Raw genomic sequence first — 24,163 nt, forward strand, 5'->3', positions numbered from 1 at the left:
GTTCACAATTAGCAACGCTTTGGCAATTCTGCACTGTGGGCCTTTGCTTATGCCCGGATATTTGGGGACGGGTGTGTGTGATGTTGCGTGACTGTGAAACAGTGTTCACAAAGCCTCAAGTGGCGTCTGGGGCAGTGTGAGGCCTGTGGGTGTGCTATGGTGCTGAGTGTAGATGTGTACTGGTGTGTGGGTCCATGGATTTTATGGTTATGGCTCGTGAGGTGGTTTAAGGCCAGCTCTGATGGAGTGTGTGATGTGCGTATCTGTGAGGTTGTGTTTTGAGGGTGTGTGTTAATCTACACGGCATTTTATGACTCTGATTCTATGATGTGATGGGGTGTGCAGGGTGTGTGTGCTATGTGTGTTTCATTTCTACATGTTTGTGAGTCCCTGGGGTTGTTTGATGGGGTAGTGTAGGGTGTGTGGTGGAATGTGGTTGTGAAACTGGTGGTGAGTGGTGGGGTGGTGTCCGTGTGTGTCCACAGCGTCTGTGCTTGTCTGGGTGATGGTCATGTGCGAGTATGATGCTTGGTGATCCTCTGGCTGTGATGTGTCTTTTGTGTACCTGTGCAGTTGTGGCTCGTTGGATAACTGCCATACCATAGTGTGTGTGTTGGGGGGAGGTCACACAGTGAGGGGAGCCTCAGGGCTCCTACCCCCTCTGCAGCTTCCCCGCTCACTGTGGGGTCTTCCTTGCCCCTTGTGCCCCCTCCATCTCCCCCTCTTGAACAGCACCCCACAGTCTCCAGGGTTCCCCCCTGCCTCACTGCAGAAGAAGGTGCTCTGGCCCTCCTGCCTTATTGCTGCGATTTGCGGGGCTTTCCCCCCACCCGGTGGTGTCCACCTTCCACAGCGCACTCCTCCCTCTGGTGGCACACAATGAGGGGGATTACGGGGCTATCCCCCCCCCTCGGCGCCCCTTCCTCGGAGCCGACACCCCACACTGCGGGGGTTTCCAGGTCCCTCATTTCGGGGGTCTCCGGGTTCTCCGCCTCCCGCAGCGCTCCCCCTTCGCCGCCTCGCCGCCGCTTTGCGGAGGGTGGGGGGCGGGGAGGACAGCTGCAGTACCGGGGGCGGGGCCGCGGGCCGTCCATCAGAGCGGCGGCGCCCCTGATTGGCCAGCGCCGGCCCCCCGGCGGGCGCGGGCATATGAGGAGGCGGAGGCGGCGACCGCCGCAGACTGTGTGCAGTGGGGCTGACCGCCGAACGGACGCGCGGACCGAGGCGCGGGCGCTGCAGAGGCCCCCAGCGCGAGCCCGCGCCTGAGCCCACCCTGAGGCCGCTGCCCCGGCCCCTGCCCCGCCCGCCTGCCCCTGTCCCCCGGAGCCGCCAAGATGGGGGTAGGTGCTCGGGCCGGGCGGGCGAAGCGTGTGTGTGTGTGTGTGTGTGTGTGTGTGTGTGTGTGTGTTTGTGACATTGTGGGTCCTGTGAGACTGGGTGTCTGCGGGGGCCGGGGACTCTGGGACCCCTGCTCTCCGGGACCCGGGTTCAGGAACCTGTGAGCCGGCGGACCCAGCCCGTCCGTGTGGTTCTGTCTCTGGTTGAGTGTGTGCGTGGGGCCACCTGGCTTGGCGGGGGTCTGTGGCGCATGTTGGTGTGTCCTTTGTGTGCGGGGCCCGCGGGGCACGGACCCGCCCTCAGCATCTCTGCCTGACCTGGTGCGGTTGCCTGCTCAGCCGTATGTGTGCGTGTGCATGTGTGCGTGTGTGTGCTCCTGGCTCTGTCAGGCCCTGCAGCACCGTCCGCCTGCGACTGTGTGGCCCGGGTTTGTGTCTGAATGTCTGCAACCGTGTCTGGGTGTGTCTGAAAGCTGGTGTTTGTGTCTGGGGGTGTTGAAGCCCGTCTGCTTCCCTGGCCAGGCGGGGACAGGTCCAGACTATGGGATGAACACCAGATGACCTCTCTTTCTCCTTCCAGGCCTGGATGGGGGTGCTCCGCAATGCGGAGTGGCCTGGGGCTGCAGTGTGTGTCTAGCTCCTAATCTGGGGGAGCAGACACAGGGGCTGGGGGGAGCAGGAGAGCCATGGCGGGGAGGCTGAGAGCCTGGCTGAGGGCGTATGTATGCAAATGAGTACGTGTGTGTATGGGGGGAGGGGTTGTGCATGCCTGGCTATGCCCTTTCCTCCGTGTCCGTGTGTCCTTGTCTGTCTGTGAGTCTCTCCAGCAGATGCTGCCTCCTCCCCTGGCTGACCACCTGACCCCCGCTGCAGCCCTGGATTCCTCCCTGCGTGTCGGACGGGGCCGTGGGGGGTTGGGAGGCGGGTGGGCTGGGATGGGTGGGATGAAGAGAGAGAGAGGGTCGGGATGGGAGAGGCTAATGGAGAGGGAGTATGAAGGATGAGGAGAAAGATGGTGGATGAGGGCTGATGGGCCCAGGGATGGAGCTGGGGAATGGGGCTGCAGATCTGTGGCTTGGGGTGGGCGAGGGGAGAAGGAGAGAAGAACTGGGTGGGGAGGGGACTGGGAGACAGAAGGGGGATGTGGGAGTCAGTGATGGCTTCCAGGTAAGTGGAAATGGAGGGGAAGCCGAGGGCAGATTGGAGGAGAGGACTGGGGCTAAGTGCCTTAGAGAAAAAAGGAGCGGGAGGGTCTTAGGAAAAGACGTGAGAACAGGAGGAGAAGTGAGACTCTTTAAACATGGGAGGCAGAGACATGGGAGGCAGAGAGAAATGGGCAGAGACTGAGAGAGGTGCTCCGAAAGAGACAGAGAAAAAGAGACATAGAGACAAAGAGACAGTCACAGGCAGAGAGACATGGAAAGATGAAGAGAGACATGAGTGGGACATAGACAAGGAGAGACAAAGAGAGAAACTGAGGCTGAGATGAGGAGACCCAAGGACAGACATTTCCTATCCAGAGACAAGCAGAGGCAGCCTGAATGATAGGAGGAGGGGACAGAGGGCAAAAGGGGAGGTCGAGGGAGAGACGCTGAGATGAGGCCTCAGACACCTTGAAAGGGGGAGGGAGAGGCAGGCTGAGGGGCAGAGGCTGCGTGAGCTGGGCAGGTGTCAGGGGAGGCGGACGGCATGGAAAATGGCGAGGAGCCGCAGAGGCAGGCTGCAGCGAGGCAGGCGTGTCCCCCACCCTCAGAGGTGCTCCCGCCCTGCAGCGCGCCCATCTGGGCCTCCTGCCTTGACTGGGAAAGCCTCGGCTCCCCCTCGAACAGATGGAAGCCCGCCCCCAAGGGAGTCTGGTCATGGCAAGGGCAAGGAGGAGCCAAGGCTTGTCTGCCAGGGACTGGGGTATCCCAACCCCTCCTCCCTCAGCCCCAGGAGTCCAGGCCCCCAGACCCTCCTCCCTCAGACCCAGGATCCAGGCCCCCAGCCCCTCTTCCCTTAGACCCAGGAGTCCAGGGCCCCCAGCCCCTCCTCCCTCAGCCCCAGGAGTCCAGGCCCCCAGACCCTCCTCCCTCAGACCCAGGATCCAGGCCCCCAGCCCCTCCTCCCTCAGACCCAGGATCCAGGCCCCCAGCCCGTCTTCCCTCAGACCCAGGATCCAGGCCCCCAGCCCCTCTTCCCTCAGACCCAGGAGTCCAGGCCCCCAGCCCCTCTTCCCTCAGACCCAGGAGTCCAGGCCCCCAGCCCCTCCTCCCTCAGACCCAGGAGTCCAGGAACCCACCCCTAGGCCTCAGAGGGACCCAAGCATCAGCTCCCCAGCCTTCCCTGAGGTTTCAGGGGTGGGCAGCTGGTTTTCTTCCCAACTTCTCCTCTCCTGCCTTCCAGGCCTCCATCTCCTTCCTCTCCTGCCTTCCTCTTATTTCTCTAACTTGTGCCCATGACCTTATATCTCCACTCTCTCCATCCTTGGGTCTGCCCCTCCGTGGAGGCTGAGACCCCTCCTGAAGCTGTGGGTGGAAGAGTGTCCTCCCTGTCCCCCAAGCCTCCATGTTCCATGTCAGACGCAGTGCTGCTGCAGGGCTGGCCCAGGGCCAAGCCTCCCTCCCACCCCCTGAAACCCAGGCTCCCAGGCCTCCAGGCTGCAGTAGCCTCCCAGGCTCAGCCTCCCAGTCTGGGGGCAGACAGCAGGCAGCTCAACCCTCTACAAGGTCACGAGGGGATTAGCGCTGAGCTGCACTGAGCCTGGGATCCCAGCTTGGCCCTGAACCCGTAGGATCTGTCAGCGCTCCTCTACCAGCACCCGGTCTCACCCCACCCCTCCTGCCAGCCTCCAAGGACACTGCCTTCCCTATCAGCCCAGGTCCCCAAACTGGAACCTCAGCCACTCCCCCTCACGCTACATCCAGTTCAAGCCAAGCCTGGGGGCTTTTGCCTCTTGCTGTTCTGCACCCCAAATCCCAGCCAGCTCCTAGTCTGTCCTCCAGAGGCCTAACCACGCCAACCCCTTGTCCAAACCTATCCATGGCTCCCACCAGCCCCCAGGAGAGAGTCTAGGCCCACAGCTTGTCAGTCAAGGGCCTCAGGACTGGCTGCATGTCCAGCCAGGCCACCATCCCCGTGCACAGTAGGCTGCCTCCCAGGCGTTGGTCCCAGCTGTGACTTTCCTCCCCCTTCCTGCCAGGCCTGTGGGGTCTCCCAAGATTTGCTGGGTCCTTTGAGAGACAGAGACATCCACGGGGTTGGGGAGAGAGGCCCAGAAAAAGAGCCAGGCAGAAAAGACAGAGAGAGTGATATATGGGGAGACCTTCAGCTGGAAGGACAGAGATGCCGAGATGGACTCGGAGAGCGAGAGATGCAGGGATAGAGAGGAAGATGGCAGAGCGAGATCGTGAGAGCTAGACAAACAAGATTGTTGAAACAGTAGAGACGGTTAGGGAGAGACACACCAAGCATTACAGAAAAGGAGGTACCTCGAGAGATGAAATCAGAGAGAAGCAGAGATAAGGATGGAGAAAGATACAGACAGAAAATACGGACACTCGGAGACAGTCTGAGATCCCCGCACACCAACTTGGAAAGAGATAGGAACCCAGAGAGAACCCAGAGAGACAGTCTCAGCCAGACTCAGGGAGAGAGAGTTCAAGAGATAGAAACAGATATTGTATGAGATGGAAAACATAAAGAGCCAGAGATCAGAGAGAGACCAAAATCAAAGAGAGACACGCACAGACGCAGAGACAGAGAGAGAGAGAGAGAGAGACGGACAATATGAAGTGATGAGGGAGAGAGAGATCAGAGAAACAGCCACAGAGAGACAGAGATACACACACATGAAGAGAAGGAGAGATAAAGAGGTACAAGGAGACAGAGATAAAACAGAATAAGACAGAGAGGCACAAACAGAGACCTGGAGAGACAGATCGAGAGAGAGAGAGACAGAGGTAGCGAGAGACAGACAGACCTAGCAAGAGACAGACTAAGTGCCCAGGGAGAGGGAGAAAAAGACACAAAGAGATAAAAAGACACATGGAGACTGAAAGGGAGAGACCTACAGAGAGAGAGAGAGAGGCACAGACAGACCCAGATGGAGACTGTCAGGGACAAAGACCCAGAGATACATGGAGCCAGAGACGGAGAGGCCAGTAGGAAGAGATGAGACCCAGGGGTTCTCAGAGATACCCAGAGCCGCAGGGCAGAGACAGACTGAGCCCCCAGAGCCAGCCCCTGCCCAGAGACGCAGCTGCACAGACGCAGGGCTGGTGTCCCCTTGTAACCCCTTCTCGCCCGCAGTCTGGTGGCTCTGACAGCTATCGTGTCGCCACCTCGCAGGACAAGAAAGATGACAAGGGCTCGCCCAAGAAGAGCAAGGGCACCAAAGACCGCCGGGACCTGGATGACCTCAAAAAGGAGGTGGCTATGGTAAGTCCCACCCTCTGCACCCACGCAGGGCAGGCCCCACCCGCCCCTGCCAGGCCTCCTCGCTCACCCGATCCCCCCAAACTCCTGTTCCTCAGACAGAGCACAAGATGTCAGTGGAAGAGGTCTGCCGGAAATACAACACCGACTGTGTGCAGGTGGGGCCGGGCCGGAGGGAGAAGGGTTCGAGGTGGGAGGGGATGGGAAGCCCTGACCCTTGGGTGCCTGGGGGCACTCGGGAAGTGTTGGGGGTGCCAGGGTTGCTCCGGGAGGGTTCTGTGTGAGTCCTGTGTCCCCTAGGGTCTGACCCACAGCAAAGCCCAGGAGATCCTGGCCCGCGATGGGCCTAACGCGCTCACGCCGCCGCCCACCACCCCAGAGTGGGTCAAGTTCTGCCGCCAGCTCTTTGGGGGCTTCTCAATCCTGCTGTGGATCGGGGCCATCCTCTGCTTCCTGGCCTACGGCATCCAGGCAGGCACCGAGGACGATCCTTCTGGCGACAACGTGAGTGCCCTCCACCCTGCCGTGCCCAAGGGCTCATACACGTAGGGACACATATGCACACCCCACTTCTCCCTTTAGACTTTTCAAAGCCCAGCCTCCAACTTTTTCTCATCTAACTTTCACAATCACCCAGTGAGAGAACCAGAGAAGCTATGAGGAAAACTGGGACTCAGAAAGGCAAAGTTTGGGACTTCCCTGGTGGTCCAATGGTTAGGACTCCATGCTTCCACTGCAGTGGGCACGGGTTCGATTCCTGGCCAGGGAACTAAGATTCCACAAGCTTCATGGCTTGACCAAAAAAAAAAAAAAAAAAAAAAGGCCAAGTAACTTGCCCAAGGTCACACAGTTATAAGTGTGAGTTGGGGGTCCATCCCAAAGCTGTGTGGCCTCAGCGGCCTTGAGGATAGACACCAGCAGGGGGTCATGGCCTGAAAGATGCTCAAACAGTGAGAGAGCTCACATAGAGACCCAGGCACAAGCACCTGCTGATTTGTCAGGACCCATCCTCTCAACACACGGGACCACACAGTCTCAACAGACACGATGCCCATAAACACAGACCCACATTCTGACTACATGGAGATCCTCACACACACACGTGCACACGTGCACACGTGCACAACAGTGCAGAGAGTCAGTGCAGACAGTCACACTTGTACACAGATTCAAACACGGCCACCTAGTTCAGACACATAGGCACAGACAGACACAGACATTTACTGACAGACAGATATAGGAAATCAAACACACACAGAGTTTCAGGCATAACCTGGTGACAGAGAGATGTGAGAATCAAGTATAGACAGTATTCTCAGAAATTAAAACCTAAACAGGCAAACAGACAGACTCAGAGTCTCAGACCTACCCAGACCAACAGAGAGAGACAGAGACAGAGATCCACATACAGAGACTCAAACACAAACAGTCTCGTACATTTAAAGCCAGGCACGCAGGCAGACAGACACATTGACCTTAACACAGACAGACACATGGACAGAGAATAGCGTACACTCAGATTCTCTGACACAGGCAGAAAGACAGACAAACCCACAAAATAGAGAGATGGACAGACCCAGAGGCTCAAACACACCTATGTTCAGAAAGAGGGACTCAGGGGAATTCCCTGGCGGTCCAGTGGTTAGGACTCCGTGCTTTCACTGCCGAGGGCCCGGGTTCGATCCCTGGTCAGGGAACGGCCAATAAATAAACAAATAGATAGACAGAGAGATAAATAAATACATAAACAACAAACATTTAAAAAAAAGAAAGAAAGAGGGACTCAAACATGGACAGGCAGACAGAGACACAGACCCTCAAATGGATACAACCTGAGGTCAGACATACAAATACAGACCCCCAGTGACTCAAAGCTCTCTTCCCAGGTTCCACAAACCTCGGGATGGGGATGGTGGGGAGTTGCTCCAGGGCGGGCTGTGACCCTGCATCTCCCCACAGCTGTACCTGGGCATCGTGCTGGCGGCTGTGGTCATCATCACCGGCTGCTTCTCCTACTACCAAGAAGCCAAGAGCTCCAAGATCATGGAATCCTTCAAGAACATGGTTCCCCAGGTAAGGGTTACCCAGGAAGGAGCCAGATGGGGGTGAACAGGGGGGGCAAGGCTATGCCGAGTGACCCCAGGTAGAGGGAGTCAAGGAGGTGACTCTTCTCCATTCTACCCCCAGCAAGCCCTGGTGATCCGGGAAGGTGAGAAGATGCAGGTAAATGCTGAGGAGGTGGTGGTCGGGGACCTGGTGGAGATCAAGGGCGGAGACCGAGTCCCAGCCGACCTGCGCATCATCTCAGCCCACGGCTGCAAGGTGGGCTGGGGCCCAGCTCTGCCCTTCCTGGAGTGGCCCAGGGGTCCAGGCCCCCATCCCTTCCTCCCCCAGGACCTAGGAGTCCAGGCCCCCGGCCCCCTCCTCCCCCAGGACCCTGCAGTCCAGGCCCCCTCCTCCCTCAGACCTACAGGTACCTTAGGCCCTGGCAAGAAGCCGTGTACCGTCCCCAGCTTCAAGAGCCCAACCTCTGTCCTCCCAGACACAGGCACCCAGACTTCTAGCTGTGACTTCCAGGGACACAGCCTTCAGCCTCATTAACAAAACAAACGAACAAACAAAAATCTTGACATCTCCTCTGGACAAATGCCCCTTGACCCCAGGCCCGGGGCTGACACCTGTCTCCTGTGTCCCCAGGTGGACAACTCTTCCCTGACCGGCGAATCAGAGCCCCAGACCCGCTCCCCCGACTGCACTCACGACAACCCCTTGGAGACTCGGAACATCACCTTCTTTTCCACCAACTGCGTGGAAGGTGAGGCAGGGGGGAGGGGCGGTTCGGGCACCCAGGTGGGGCCGGGCTCGTCCAGATAGATGGACGTGCCTCAGGGGCTCGGGGTCCCTCTGAAGCTCGCTGAGTCTCAGCCCAGTCCCCTCTGACCCCACAGGCACAGCTCGGGGCGTGGTGGTGGCCACGGGTGACCGCACCGTCATGGGCCGCATCGCCACTCTGGCTTCCGGGCTGGAGGTGGGCAAGACGCCCATCGCCATTGAGATCGAGCACTTTATCCAACTCATCACTGGCGTGGCTGTCTTCCTGGGCGTCTCCTTCTTCATCCTCTCCCTCATTCTCGGATACACCTGGCTCGAGGCTGTCATCTTCCTCATCGGCATCATCGTGGCCAATGTCCCAGAGGGCCTGCTGGCCACTGTCACTGTAAGGCCCGGACCCTCGGGTCTGAGGGAGGAGGGGGCTGGGGCCCGATGGCAACAGTCTTGATTGCAACTTGGACATCAAGGGCCAAGCCTGCCAGATGTTGAATGAGGAGGGTCCTGGGGCTCAGAGGGCCTCACTGACAAAACCAACCAACAGGGAATCCCCTGGCGGTCCAGTGGTTAGGACTCCGCGCTTTCACTGCTGAGGGCCCCCAGGTTCAATACCTGGTGGAGAACTAAGATCCCACAAGCTGAGAGGCATGACCCAAAAAAAAAAAAAAAAAAAATCAACAAAGACTCTTGAGAAACACTGCCAGTCAGAAAGGGCTAACAACCCTATCATTTTTGAAGTTAACTTACAAAATTAAGAAGCACAACCTCATGGTAAAAAGTCTAAAGAATACATTAAAATAGTTAAAAATTAAAATAACAGTCCCGACCCACTGCCCAGCCATCAGCCCCCCTCCAGAAGCAGGCTCTCTGCCCTGTTCCCAGCAACAGTGGGCATATTGCCACGTGTGTAGTAATTGTTTTCAGGGTACACAGAAGGGACCATTCCTAGGAATACTATTCTTCTCCTTGATGCTTTTACTTAATAGATCCTGCAAAGTTTTCCATATTAGCATATTCAAAGCTACTCTAAGTCAAAGGCCTTTTATTGACCTACACTATACAAACAAGAGTTGCACATATGAAGGTACTGCCTGATGAGCTGGAGGCAACTGAACACACCCCAGTTCAGCTGCACCCAGATCTAGTTCCCCAGAAGCCCCCTCAAGACCTGTTCAGCCCCTCCCCTCCAACCCCAGGATTACCCCTAGGATAGACTGGCTTCAAACAGTGTAGCTTTTGTACTTCACATCAGTGGAATCATTCAGCAGGAGCTCTTGTTTCTGGCTCGTTTTTCGCTGAACACTATGTTTTTGAATTTCACCCATGCAGTTGTAGGCAGCGGTTGCTTGTTCTTTTTCACCGCTGTATAGTATTCCCATCTTTTATTCCCCAATTTATTTGTCCCTACTGCTGTTAGTGGACATTTGGGTTGTTTGCAGTTTGGGACTATTATGTTGCTGCTATGAACATTCTAGTATATTTCTTTGGGGTGCATCTGAGCCCATTTTTGTGGGTCTATACCTTGGGTGGAGTGGCTGGGCGACACCCGATTCGTTGCCCAGGATTCTCTCTGGGCTGGGCAGTTGGGTTGTTGGCAGTCGTGTTGCTGGCCCAACTGCACCGCCTGACTCTACCTGTAACTCCCCTGCCCTTGCACACACCCCAGGTGTGTCTGACCCTGACCGCCAAGCGCATGGCTCGGAAGAACTGCCTTGTGAAAAACCTAGAGGCTGTAGAGACCCTGGGCTCCACATCCACCATCTGCTCGGACAAGACAGGGACCCTCACCCAGAACCGCATGACGGTCGCCCACATGTGGTTCGACAACCAGATCCACGAGGCCGACACCACTGAGGACCAGTCAGGTGAGGGTGGGGCCCAGGCAGGACCGAGGGCGCCTGGCTCCCGGACACCCCCCAGCCCTGACTCGTACCTTTCTCAGGGACTTCATTTGACAAGAGCTCGCACACCTGGGTGGCCCTGTCTCACATTGCTGGACTCTGCAACCGTGCCGTCTTCAAGGGAGGTCAGGATAACATCCCTGTGCTCAAGGTGGGTCTGGCCTCCCGCTCGCCTCAGCTTGGCCCCTGCCCGCCCCGCGCTGCTCTGCTCTGACAGCCCCCTCTCCCCACAGAGGGATGTGGCCGGCGATGCCTCCGAGTCTGCCCTGCTCAAGTGCATCGAGTTGTCCTCCGGCTCCGTGAAGCTGATGCGCGAACGCAATAAGAAAGTGGCTGAGATCCCCTTCAACTCCACCAACAAATACCAGGTACCCTGGGCTCTCCGGGAGAGTCGGCCTGGATCTCACTTTCTTTTTTTTTTTTAATTTATTTAATTAATTAATTTATTTTTTATTTTTGGCTGTGTTGGGTCTTCGTTTCTGTGCGAGGGCTTTCTCTAGTTGCGGCGAGCGGGGGCCACTCTTCATCGCGGTGCGCGGGCCTCTCACTGTCGCGGCCTCTCTTGTTGCGGAGCACAGGCTCCAGACGCGCAGGCTCAGTAGTTGTGGCTCACGGGCCTAGTTGCTCCGCGGCATGTGGGATCTTCCCAAACCAGGGCTCGAACCCGTGTCCCCTGCATTGGCAGGCAGATTCTCAACCACTGCACCACCAGGGAAGCCCCGTGGATCTCACTTTCTCTACGACGCCCGAAAAGCAGTCAGCTCTGCCCCGCTGCCCTCCTGCTTTGGGCAAGTTATTAACTTTCCCAGAGCCTTGGTTTCCCCGTCTGTAAAATAAGCCCAAGAGTACCCACCCAGTGGGGAGAGGAACACACACCCGGGAGTGAGAGCAATATCTCTGTTGGAGTGAGCGGCAGGGGAGTAAACGTCTTCCTGCAGCAGAGCGGGAACCAGCCGGAGATCTCATTCATCCATTCAACAAATATTTTTTTGAGCAGCAACTACGTGTCAGAGGCACTTGTGTTAGGTGCTAGGGATACAGACGGCAGGGAAGTCCCTCCTCTCACGGAACTTATGCTCTAGTGCCAGGAGACAGACAATGACAAAGGATGAGAACATTAGGGAATTTGGAATATGTCAGCCAGTCACCATGCTGAGGGAGGGAGCCCTGCAGGCGTCTGGGGGCAGCGGGCACAGCGTGTGCAAAGGTCTTGACGAAGGAGTGTGTTGATGTACTGAATAGCCAGGCAATGTCAAGCCAGGAAACGTGGTGGGAGGGGAGGGCAGTGGGTGCTGGGTCAGGTCCCGTAGGGCCTTGTGGACACGACTTGGGTGTGACCCTCAGGGGGACATGAGCCACCGAGCAGAGGCAAGATGGGACCTGACTCACATTTATAAAAACTGCTTTATTGAGAGATACAGTTCACACACCATAGCTCACCCACTTAATGTGCATAATTCAATAGTTTTAGTATATTCACCGATACGTGCTATCATCTGCCCAGTCAGGTTTTTAAAAAATATTTATTTATTTATTCATTTATTTTGGCTGCTCCGGGTCTTAGTTGTGGCATGCGGGATCTTTAGTTGCTGCATGCACGTGGGATCTAGTTCCCTGACCAGGGATCGAACCCGGGCCCCCTGCATTGGGAGCTCAGAGTCTTACCCACTGGACCACCAGGGAAGTCCCTACCCAGTCAGTTTTAGAGCATTTCCGTCACCTCAAAAAGCAACCTCACACTCCTCGGCTTTATCCCCCTACCTCCCCCCGTCTCCCCGAGCCCTAAGCAACCACTAATCTACGTTCCGTCTCTATGCACTTGCCTATTCTGGACACTTCATATAAACAGAATCATATGATATGTGTTTTTTGATGTCTGGCTTCTTTCACTTAGCATAATGTTTTCAAGGTTCCTCCATGTTGTAGCATATATCAGTGCTTCATTCCTTTTTATGGCTGAATAATTTTGCATTGTATGGATAGACCACATTTTGTCTGTCCATTCATCTGCCAATGGACATTTGGGTTATTTGCACCCTTTGGCTACTATGAATAATGCTGCTATGAACGTTCGCCTCCAAGTTTTTGTGTGGACATCGTTTGCATGTCTCTTGGATATATATCTGGGAATTGCTGGCTTATGTGGTAACTCTGTTTAACCTTGTGGGGGACTGCCAGAGACTATTTTCCAAAGTGGCTGCACCATTTTTCACTGACTCTAATATTGTTTTTTAAATATTCATTTATTTGGCTGTGCCGGGTCTTAGCTGCGGCACACAGGATCTTCGTTGCCTCGTGAGGGATCTTTAGTTGCGGCATGCGAACTCTTAGTTGCAACATGTGGGATCTAGTTCCCTGATCAGGGATCGAACCCAGGCCCCCTGCATTGGGAGCGCGGAGTCTTAGCCGCCGGGCCACCAATGAAGTCCCGTGACTCTCATATTTTAAAGGCTCCTTCTGGCTGCCATGGGGAGGAAATATTATGGGGAGGGGAGGGCAGAAACAGGGACTCAGTGTGGACGCTGCTGTGATATTTCATGACACACGGTGGTGGCTGGATGGGAGGGCAGGGGAGGTGAGAAGAGGTCAGAATCCGGGTACTTCAGAGGTGAGCTGACCAGATTCGGTGATGGGTCAGGTGCGGGATGAGAGGTTGTCGGGCAAGGCAGAGAGAGAAGCACGTATCCTAAGGACCCCTGAGATTTCTGCGAGAGAGACACAGAGGGGAAGAAATATCTGCGAGACAGAGAGACAGAAACGGGCAGGGATGAGCAGAGGTCTCTGTGAGAGAGCCTGAGAAACAGATGAAGATCTCTCGGGTAGAGAGATTTGGGCAGTGCCCTCTGGGGGAGCCTGGCGGTGGTCTGTCCTGGCACCCGTGGCTCTGGACGGGGCGGCGGGGGGGGGTCCTCTTCCCCAGCTGGGTGCAGGGCAGCCTCCGGGTCCCTCCCTGTGAGGCTCAGGCGCGGCCGCCCTCTGCTCTGTCCACAGCTCTCCATCCACGAGACCGAGGACCCCAATGACAACCGGTACCTGCTGGTGATGAAGGGCGCCCCCGAGCGCATCCTGGACCGCTGCTCCACCATCCTGCTGCAGGGCAAGGAGCAGCCGCTGGACGAGGAGATGAAGGAGGCCTTCCAGAACGCCTACCTCGAGCTCGGGGGCCTGGGCGAGCGCGTGCTTGGTGCGCACCAAGGGTGGGGCCGAGTTGGGGCAGGGGCTGGGCCAGCTCTGGGGGCCCCTTGAGGGTAAGGAGGGATGTGAGGCTGCCCAGAGCCTGGCTCAGAATAGGGCCTCCCAGAATGCACCATGAATGAATGAATGAATGAATGAATGAGACCGGAAGGCGTCTTTCAGACATGCGTGTTGGCTGACTGTCTGGCCAACTAGGGAGCCTGACTGCCGGGACCGGGAGCTGTGGGCAGGAGGCAGGGGGGACCGAGGCTGGAGCCCCTGTGCCCCTCTCCCCGCACCAGGTTTCTGCCATTACTACCTGCCCGAGGAGCAGTTCCCTAAGGGCTTTGCCTTCGACTGTGACGATGTGAACTTCACCACCGACAACCTCTGCTTCGTGGGTCTCATGTCCATGATCGACCCTCCCCGGGCAGCCGTCCCTGACGCGGTGGGCAAGTGCCGCAGCGCGGGCATCAAGGTGTGGCCCGGGGCAGCAGGGGAGGCAGGGCCAGGGCCCCAGCGGCCAGCGGTGAGGCTGGACCGTTTGCACCTGATGCCCGCAGGTCATCATGGTCACGGGCGATCACCCCATCACAGCAAAGGCCATTGCCAAGGGCGTGGGCATCATCTCCGAGGGCAACGAGACCGTGGAGGACATCGCCGCCCGGCTTAACATTCCCGTCAGCCAGGTCAACCCCCGGTGAGCCCCGCCCTGCCCAGCTCAGGTCCCTCTGGGACTGCGGGTCCCCCTCCTCCTGGGCCTCCTCTGTTGACTCAGCATCTGGGTCCTGTTCCTCTTCCATCGTGAGGATGGGCAGCCTGGTGTTGCAGCTGCGTGGGGTTAGCAAGGGGTAGGGTCACATCCCAGCTTTGCCACACATGAGCTGTGTGACCTTGGGCAAGTCACGTAGCCTCTCTGTGCCTCAGTTTCCTCCTCTCTAAAATGGGCTGCTAGTAATTCACATCTGAGAGGATTCTATGAGACCCCTTATTTCTGCGTCCGTCATTCTCTCTTCCCATCTCTCTTTTATGTCTTTGTCTCTGTCTCTCTCTGTCTCTCATCTCTGTTCTGACTTCCTTAGCTTTCCCACCCTCATGTCTCTCTGTGTCTGTCTCTATTTCCTAGTTGCCTGCATATCTCTGTTCCTCTAAGTCCAGTGTCCCAAGGTTCTTCCTGAGGTCTGCCCTCCATCCCTCCTACTGCAGCCCCCTCCTCCCCTGTTTCCCTTTCATCTCTGATCCCCAGAGCCCTTGTCCCTCTCTCAGAGCCTGGTCCTCTGTCTCTCCTGTCTGTGAGTCTGTCCAACAGGTGTCACTGCCCCACATGTCCTGAACACTCTCTGCTCTTCCCAGGGATGCCAAGGCCTGTGTGATCCATGGCACCGACCTCAAGGACTTCACCTCTGAGCAAATCGACGAGATCCTGCAGAACCACACTGAGATCGTCTTCGCCCGCACTTCCCCCCAGCAGAAGCTCATCATTGTGGAGGGCTGTCAGAGACAGGTGGGCTCGGGCTGGGGTCCCTCGGAGGAGGGGGCCGGGGGTCTGGACTCCGGGGTCCTTGCTGAGAAGAGGGTTTGGGGCCAGGCCTCTGGGCGTCATCCTCACCCTCTCTCCCTCCAGGGAGCCATCGTGGCTGTGACTGGGGATGGCGTGAACGACTCCCCCGCCCTGAAGAAGGCTGACATCGGGGTGGCCATGGGCATTGCCGGCTCTGACGTCTCCAAACAGGCAGCAGACATGATTCTGCTGGATGACAACTTTGCCTCCATTGTCACGGGTGTGGAGGAGGGTGAGTGAGTTGGCCCAGGTGGCCCTGGAGACTGGGGTCCCTGCATGAAGCCCGAGAAGGGGGAGGGGACAGGCCAGGGCTGCAGCAGATGCACGGCAGGAGACCACAGAATCCCACCAGGCCCCTGGCAGAGCCTGAGCTTGTCCTTTTCAGTTTTCTTCCCCTGCGGAGTTGGGGGCTCCCTGGGGGCAGGACTCAGCCAACGCATTTCTGGGTCCCAGTGTCGCCCAGCACAGGCCCAGTCTGGTGGGCAAGGCACATTCGGAAGCATTAAAAAACAATACTCATGGGGATTTCCCTGGCAGTCCAGTGGTTAAGACTTCGCCTTCCAATGCAGGAGGTGCAGGTTCGATCCCTGGTTGGGGGGCTGGGATCCCACATGCCTCAGGGCCAAAACACCAAAACAGAAAACAGAAGCAATACTGTAATAAATTCAATAAAGACTTTAAAAATGGTCCACATCAAAAAAGTCTTTAAAAAAAATACTCATAAGTACAACCTCAGGGAAGCAGAGTGTCCTGAGGGAGCCCTGAAGAGGCCCCTCACCCAGCCTGGAGTCAGGGGCCAAGGAAGCCTCCCCAAGTGGACGGGGATGGCCTGTGCCAAGTCTCTAGGGCCATGTGGGAATTTTCACGTAGAGAAGTGCCAGCGAAGGGAGTTGCAGACAGAGGCAAGGCCTCAAGGTCTCAGGCGGGGCCGCCGGGCATCACCTCCTGACGGGCCTGGATGTGGCCACAGATGGGGCTTGTTCACATTCAGTTTTATTCTGATTATCAAAGTAATTCATGATAATTATAGAAAATGTAGAAAAGCATTAAGAAGCAAATTGGAATCACCCATAATCTTACCATCCAGAAATAATCACTGTTCATGCTGTGCTGCATTTTCTTCCAGTCTCTCTCTCCTGTTTGAAATGTCCCCAGTGTAAAAAATAACTCATGATAAGAGAGAATTCAAACGGTAAAAGCTGAGCCTACAGTGTCAGGTTCAATGCCCTTATCCCTTGTCTCCTGTGGCCCAGAGGACACATGGTTAACCCTTTCTCATCCCCAAGACATCCTCCGTGCACCTGCAGAGCACACACTCACGGAGGCGTTCACGCCGCCCAGACATTTATTGGGCCCCTTACCTTGTGTATGGTGCCGGGGGCTGGAGATACACCTGTGAGCAGAGCAGACATGGGTCCTTGCCCTCAAGGAGCTGGGAGAGACAGCCTTCTGCAAGTTAACAAACAAATTGTAGCATAACAAACATAATTACATATTGTGACAAGTGCTAAGAAGAAAACCAGCAGGGTGCTGTGATAGATGGGGTCCTACCTATTTATTTATTTATTTTTTGGCCGCGCCGCACAGTTTGCGGGATCTGAGTTCCCTGACCAGGGATCAAACCCGCGCCCCCTGCAGTGGAAGTGTGGAGTCTTAACCACTGGACCGCCAGGGAAGTCCTCTGTGCCTTCTTAGTGACACACCTTGTTGCTCATCTCAGCACACGGGGGAAGGTGGAGGGAGGGGCTGGCTGGGTTCATCTTTAGTTTCTTTTTACTTTATACACACTGTACTGCTGGAATCTTTATTGGGATATGGCATTCACACAAAGTCAGGCAGCTCCGTGACTTTTTATGCACGCACACACCCACACAACCACCGGACCCCCATCAAGATAGAGAACACTTCCAGCCTCCCGTTAGGGTTCTATCAGGTCCCCTCCAGTCTATATCCCCCCTCCCAGAAATAACCACTATCCTGACTTTCAGCACCATGGGTTCGTTTCCAACCTCTTCCAAATGGAATCGTGATATGAATGCTTCTGTGTCTGGCTTTTTTTTTTTTTTAATATTTTATTTATTTATTTATTTATTTATTTTTGGCTGTGTTGGGTCTTCGTTTCTGTGCGAGGGCTTCCTCCAGTTGGGGCAAGCGGGGCCACTCTTCATCGCAGTGCGCGGGCCTCTCACTATCGCGGCCTCTCTTGTTGCGGAGCACAGGCTCCAGACGCGCAGGCTCAGTAGTTGTGGCTCACGGGCCCAGTTGCTCCGCGGCATGTGGGATCTTCCCCGACCAGGGCTCGAACCCGTGTCCCCTGCGTCGGCAGGCAGACCCCCAACCACTGCGCCACCAGGGAAGCCCTGGCTTTTTTTCACTCAACATAACATCAGTGAGATTCATCCATGGAGTTGGGGGTGTCAGTAGCTCGTTCCTTTTTCTCGCCGGGTGGTATTCCTTTGTATGCACGGACCACGGTTTACTTATCCACTCACCTACTGATGGCCAGCGGGTCAGTTCTGGTTTTGGGCTGTTATAACTAATGCCATGGTGAACATTCTTGTACTTGCTTTTTGGTGGACATAAACACTCATTTCTCTTGCGTATAAACCTAAGGTGAGGATTGCTGGGTCAATAAGGCAGGGATGTTTAACTTGTAACAGAAACTGCTGGTGGTCCAGTGGTTAGGACTCCATGCTTTCGCTGCCAAGGGTGCTGGTTTGATCCCCGGTTGGGGAACTAAGATCCCGCTAGCCACACTGTGCGGCCAAAAAAAGAAAAAAAAAAGAAAAGAAACTACCAAGCAGTCTTCCGAAGTGGTTGTATTTTGAGAATGTTTGAACAGGGGCAACATGGTTGGGCATCTGTATGGAAAGGCAGGCGGTGGGGGGATGGATTAGAAAGGATGCGTGGACCGGGCAGGGAAGGGGCGGAGGGACTAGGGTGCCCTGGCGTGGGTGCCGAGGTCTGAGCCTGCCCCTGCCAACAGGCCGCCTGATCTTCGACAACCTGAAGAAGTCCATCGCCTACACCCTGACCAGCAACATCCCCGAGATCACGCCCTTCCTGCTGTTCATCATGGCCAACATCCCACTGCCTCTGGGCACCATCACCATCCTCTGCATCGACCTGGGCACTGACATGGTGAGGCCCCGGCCACCCCCAGGCTCCGGGAGGGTAGGATCCCCCCCGTCCCCGACTTACTGGCCTCTCCTGCCCAGGTCCCTGCCATCTCGCTGGCGTACGAGGCTGCCGAGAGTGACATCATGAAGAGACAGCCCAGGAACCCACGCACTGACAAGCTGGTCAATGAGAGACTCATCAGCATGGCCTACGGACAGATCGGTGAGGACCTGGGGACCCCGCCTCACTTATGGCTGGACGCCCAGTGCCTGGCCCACCGTGGGTGCTCAGAAACCTTGTGCTGAATGAGTGGAGTGAAAAGTAGGACCTGGTGCTGGAGGTTTGGAAGGAGTGACTTACAGGTGGGTGGTGGTCACCAAGGTGGGGCTGGCGCAGGTGGAGGAAAGGCCCGGGGCTGCACCCGGGGAGCACAAGGGATACTGAGTGGCAGATCAGGGCTGGCCCCAGGATGGGCACTCCACTGCTCCACCCGCCACCATGATGGGAAGGACCAGTCAGCCTGTGAGCTCTCTGAGGGCGGGAGTGAGCCCCACGCCCCCCTGCCTTCTCCTCCATCTTTGCTGGAGGTGAGGTGTGCAGTCTTACAGGTGCTGAGCACCCTGTAGCTGGGAGTGTCCCAGGAAGCAGAGGCTTGGTGGCGGTGGTCAGAGGTCTAGGGAGGTCATTCCTGCCTAGGGGGTCCTCAGGGGTTTCCTGACGTCCAGGTGGCCTGGCTCAGGTGGGAGGGAGCCTCCAGGTTCTCCCCTCAGAAGAGCCCCGTCTCCAAGGTTCCTGCTCCAGGGGGCCAATCTCAGGGGCTCACCACCAGGGGGCACCCTCAGATGGCCCTCTGGGAGCTCAGCCCCGGATGATGTCAGGCAAGAGGACCGGGTAGCTCACCATCCTCGCGGTGTGGGTCTCAAGGGGCCTCAGAGGTGCCCTGGGCTGGCTGCCTGCCCCACCTGAGCCTCTCCTCATCTCCCTTCTCTCCTCCCCCAGGAATGATCCAGGCTCTTGGTGGCTTCTTCTCCTACTTTGTGATCCTGGCAGAAAATGGCTTCTTGCCTGGCAACCTGGTGGGCATCCGGCTGAACTGGGATGACCGCACCGTCAACGACCTGGAGGACAGTTACGGGCAGCAGTGGGTGCGTAGCGCTGGGTCCCACAGCATGGCCTGGGACCTCCCAGGTGGGGTCCCTGCCCACAGCATCCTGGGCTGGGGCGAGCCGTCCCAACCATGCAGGGGCAGCTTCCTGTGATGGTCCCTCTGCCCCAGGGGCGGCATCAAGATCCTCGCCGGACACAAGGGGCCTCCTGGCGCTCTTGCCCCAGCCCATCATGGTCCTGGCCACCGGCCATGCTCTCTGCCCCACCAGGCGAGATGCCTTTGCTGCTCTCTTCCCCATCTCTGTCTGTGCCTTCAAAGCCCAGCCGGTGTCCCCTCAGGAGACCCCCAGGATCTCTGGTCCACAACCGAGGTCACCATTACCCTCTCTCATTCCTTGTACATTTCCTGACTCTTCCCGCCAGGCTCTGAGCTACAGAGGGAAGACACGCCCCTTAGGGGATCCCATCTGGACAGAGTCCCCGCTTTGCCCTGGGGTCCCACGCAGGGGCACAGACAAGGAGCACGTGGGCCTGGGGTGGGGCCTGGGGCTGCGGCCACACTGACCGCCGACCGGCACACGCGTCATTGCCCTTGCAGACCTACGAGCAGAGGAAAGTGGTGGAGTTCACGTGCCACACGGCCTTCTTCGTGAGCATAGTGGTCGTGCAGTGGGCTGACCTGATCATCTGCAAGACCAGGAGGAACTCCGTCTTCCAGCAGGGCATGAAGTGAGGGCCGCGGGCACCGGGCCTGCTCTCTGTCACGCCCCATGTCTGTCTGTCTGTCTGTCTGTTTCAGTTTTGCCTCTGAGTTGATTTTCTCTCCAGTGGTCACATCTGTCTTGGATTCTCTGTCTCTCTCTCTCTACGTGTGTGTGTGCACACTGCTGGGGTGTCCCTGGTCCCTCTCCAGATCTGCTTTATCTTTTTTTTTGGCCGCACGGCATGTGGGATCTTAGTTCCCCCACCAGAGATGGAACCCTGCAGTGGAAGTGCAGAGTCCTAGCCACTGGACCGCCAGGGAATTCCCTGCTTTATCTTTTCATACCCCTGCCTGTGTGTCACTGTCTCTGTCTTTATACTTCAGTGTCACCATCTCCCTGGACCCGTCTGTGGCTCTCTCCCTCTTTCGGTCTCCATCTCTGTGTGTCTCCGTGTCTGTCTCTGTGCGTCTGCCCTTGGCAGAGCCTCTGTCTCGGTGGGATGGGGGTGCCTGCTCGAGTTCTCTGGGTCCAGCCCTGCCTGTGCCTCCAGGAACAAGATCCTGATCTTCGGGTTGTTTGAGGAGACGGCCCTGGCTGCCTTCCTGTCCTACTGCCCCGGCATGGACGTGGCCCTTCGCATGTACCCTCTCAAGTGAGTGCCCCCTCCCCTGCCATGTACCACCTGCTCCAGGATCCTCCAGGGAGACTTCCCCGCGGGACGCCCTCACGGTGGGGGGGGGGGTGCTGTGCAGACCCCAGCCCACAGCCGTGGCCCGGGCACCCCTCACCTTGGGCACGAAGGACCAGGGGAGCATCCTCGCAGTGTGGCCCCGCCTGTCCTCTGGGACCCTGCCTCTGTGTGTCCCCTCTCCCCCTGTCCCCCGCCCCGGTCTCCGCCCCACACTGACGCCCTCCTGCTCTTCCGTCTCCGCAGGCCCAGCTGGTGGTTCTGTGCCTTCCCCTACAGTTTTCTCATCTTCGTCTATGATGAAATCCGCAAACTCATCCTGCGCAGGAACCCCGGGGGTGAGGGGCTAACTGGGTACAGGGGGGAGGCTGGGGGGATGGGACGGGGCAGCTGGAAGGGGAGGCGAGAGAGTGCTGTGTGACTGATACTAACCTTGCTCTCTGTTTCCCCCCAACCCCCTCCCTCCTGCATCGTCTCTCCACCCTGTTTGCAACTCTTCTCTCTTCCTGGCTCTCTGGGCCTCCTCCTTTCTGTGTCTTTCCCTGTGTCTCTGCCCCTTTTCGTTTCTTTCTGTGCCGCTGTCTGTCTGTCTCTGCTTGTGCTTCTCTCTGTGCCCGTCTCCCTCTCATCTCTGTTTCTTTCCTCCTTTGTCTCTCCAGGTTGGGTGGAGAAGGAAACCTACTACTGACCTCAACCCCACCACATCGCCCGTCTCTTCCCTGCCCCCCAAGCCCAGGACAGCCCACTCCGGTCCCCCTCATTTTGTATTCTGGGGGGAGAGGCCCTCTCTCCCCTTGGCCCCGCCCCCTCAAGTTATCTCCCGCCTCCCTCCCCCTCTTCCCCCTCTGGCTGGCTTCTCTCCCCGCCCCCGCCCCGCCCCGCCCCTTGCCTCTCTCCTCTCTCTCTTTTGTGTGTGTCTGTTCCTCTCCCTCTCCTCATCCCTGCCACCCAGCCCCCTCCCTGGGCTCTTTTTTACTCCCCGTCACCCCCTGGCTGACGCCGTCTCTGGTTCTGGACAATTATCAAATATATCAGTGGGGACAGAGAAGCCGCGTGTGTGTCGTGCTTGCTTTGTGGACCCGGGGTGTGGGCAGGACGGTGTTCCCTGTGCTGGCACCCGTGGCTGGGTGATTCACAGAACCCCAGGAATTTAGCCTGGCATGAGCTTGGGAGCTATGGAATCTCAAAGTCATCAAATCATGGAGTTGTAGCCCCACAAGGGTTAGAGTGAGAGCACCTTGAATTCGCCAGGAGATGGGATCATGGGATCAGAACAGGGGAGAGGAAGTGAATCAGACTCTGGATCCTCTCGTATTGGAGAGGTCCCCGGGGAGGCGATGATGCTAATGGTTCATTGAACTCCCACCCTGTGCTCTGCCCTCTCCTAAGCACTCTACATGTATTAGCTCACTCAATCGTCACAAGGCACAGAGAGGGAAAGTGACCTGCCCAAGGTCACACAGCTGAGAGGTGACAAATCTGGGATTTGAACCTAGGCTGTCCAAGCTGTAAGTCACTATGCTCTTCTCTCTCTTTCTGTTGAGATAAACTTTCATACAGTGATGTGCACAAGTCTCAAGGGCACAGCTCAGCAATTTAAAAAATTACTTCCTTGCAGCCACTAGCCGTAAAGTTCTCTCATGCCCCTTTCCAGTCAGCCCCCCTCCAGAGGTAACTGCTGATCTGCTTTCTGTCACCATCGTTTAGTTGTACCAGTTCTTGGCCTTTGTAGAAATGCAGTCTTACAGCATGCCGTCTCGTGTGTCTGGCTTCCTGTCCTCCACACCACGTCTATGAGAGTCATCCACAGTGTTCCATGTATCAGTAGCCTGCTCTTTCATTGCTGCGGAGTTTTCCACTGTGTGACTGTTACACGATTTGTTGATCCATTTTCTTGTTGATGGACATTTGCTGTTTCCACTTTGGAAGGCTCTAGGAAGGGGAACATTCTAGTAATATCCTCTGATGACACATGTGTGCATCTCTGTTGGGTACATGCCTAGGAATGGAATTGCTGATTGGGGGAGTCCACATGAGTGTGAGTGTGTGCACATGCCCACTGCATGAGACCATGCTGAGGAGGAGTGCCTGAATCTGAGGGGGAAGGCAGTCAGAAGGCAGCGGCCATGTGTGCCAGAAACCGCCTGTGATGCCCAGGGCAGAGCCCAGTCCGGTAAGCGTTACATAAGCCTGGACCTCTCCTGGGGAGGCCAGAGAAACTACTTTATTCATCAGGTACAGGGTAAGAAATACTCCCATAGACAGGTGGGCAATCTGAGGCCCAGAGAGGGCAGGGACTTCCTTGAGGTCACACAGCAGAAAAATAACCCAGGTTTCTGATTGCCTATGCTAATGTCCTCTTACCCTCCCAGCTCCACTTCCTCCAGGGATCCAAGAGGCAGGAAGGAGGCCTCAGGTGGAAGGACCACAGGGCCAGGGCCCATATCTCATTATCTTTTCAGGCACCCCCTTATCTCCCACCGTCCCCCTAATTCAGGGCCCACTTGCCATAGGTCCCTTCTCCCCCCATCTCCCCTCATCCCCCTGTCTCACGGATCTTCCCATCTCTCGCAGTATCTCCGTCTTAGGGCCCCTTCTCCCACAATCTCTGTTTCAAGGGGCTCCTCCCCCACATTGCCCCTATGCCAAGGCCCCTCAGAATCCCCTGATTCAAAGTTCCCGTCGTGCCCCACTCAGAGGGTTCCTCTCCAACAATGTCCTTGCCTCTGGACTCCACCATCCATGGCCCATGCCTTTTTTAAAAAAATTATTTATTTTTAATTATTTATTTATTTATTTATGACTGTGTTGGGTCTTCGTTTCTGTGCGAGGGCTTTCTCCAGTTGCGGCAAGCAGGGGCCACTCTTCATCGCGGTGCGCGGGCCTCTCACTATCGCGGCCTCTCTTGTTGCGGAGCACAGGCTCCAGACGCGCAGGCTCAGTAGTTGTGGCGCACGGGCTTAGTTGCTCCGCGGCATGTGGGATCCTCCCAGACCAGGGCTCGAACCCGTGTCCCCTGCATTGGCAGGCAGATTCTCAACCACTGCACCAACAGGGAAGCCCGGCTCATGCCTTTTGACACCTCCAGGACTTTGCCTGTTACGTCTTCTGCTCAGAGCACGTACTGGCGGGTTATGAGTGAAATCACTTTTATTCGTGTTCCTATGAGGAAACTCCAAAGCCCTCATAACAAAAGTCAAACCCCAATTTCCCCAGGTCGGCCCTGGAAGAAGGCAGCTGGACCTCTGCTTCCAACTCTCTGCTCCCCAAGATTCATCTTCCTCTTGGGGGCTCTTCTGGTTACCCCTGCTGCTCCCATCACTTTG

At 56.7% G+C, this 24,163-nt stretch overlaps 1 protein-coding gene across 2 annotated transcripts; it reads left to right on the forward strand.

Annotated features, from left to right (window-relative positions):
* Positions 1 to 1,177: 1,177 nt before the first annotated feature.
* On the forward strand, positions 1,178 to 21,885 carry ATP1A3 (ATPase Na+/K+ transporting subunit alpha 3). 2 transcript variants are annotated; one of them, XM_082369667.1, is made up of 23 exons: positions 1,178 to 1,340; positions 5,628 to 5,756; positions 5,852 to 5,911; positions 6,054 to 6,257; positions 7,713 to 7,826; positions 7,941 to 8,075; positions 8,451 to 8,568; positions 8,702 to 8,970; positions 10,249 to 10,447; positions 10,525 to 10,634; positions 10,717 to 10,851; positions 13,475 to 13,667; positions 13,960 to 14,135; positions 14,221 to 14,357; positions 15,011 to 15,161; positions 15,282 to 15,450; positions 18,205 to 18,359; positions 18,437 to 18,560; positions 19,338 to 19,483; positions 20,044 to 20,174; positions 20,700 to 20,801; positions 21,084 to 21,175; positions 21,497 to 21,885. In XM_082369667.1, exons 1-23 carry the CDS (start codon positions 1,335 to 1,337, stop codon positions 21,523 to 21,525), a joined length of 3,084 nt encoding a protein of 1,027 aa, XP_082225793.1. In that variant the 5' UTR covers positions 1,178 to 1,334; the 3' UTR covers positions 21,526 to 21,885. The 2 variants fall into 2 exon arrangements, with proteins under 2 accessions (XP_082225793.1, XP_082225794.1); XM_082369668.1 differs by having other exon boundaries at positions 5,667 to 5,756.
* Positions 21,886 to 24,163: the final 2,278 nt, after the last annotated feature.

The sequence above is a fragment of the Balaenoptera borealis genome (assembly GCF_965194805.1).
Source record: "Balaenoptera borealis genome assembly, chromosome: 19".
In the NCBI taxonomy this organism is placed as follows: Eukaryota; Metazoa; Chordata; class Mammalia; order Artiodactyla; family Balaenopteridae; genus Balaenoptera; species Balaenoptera borealis.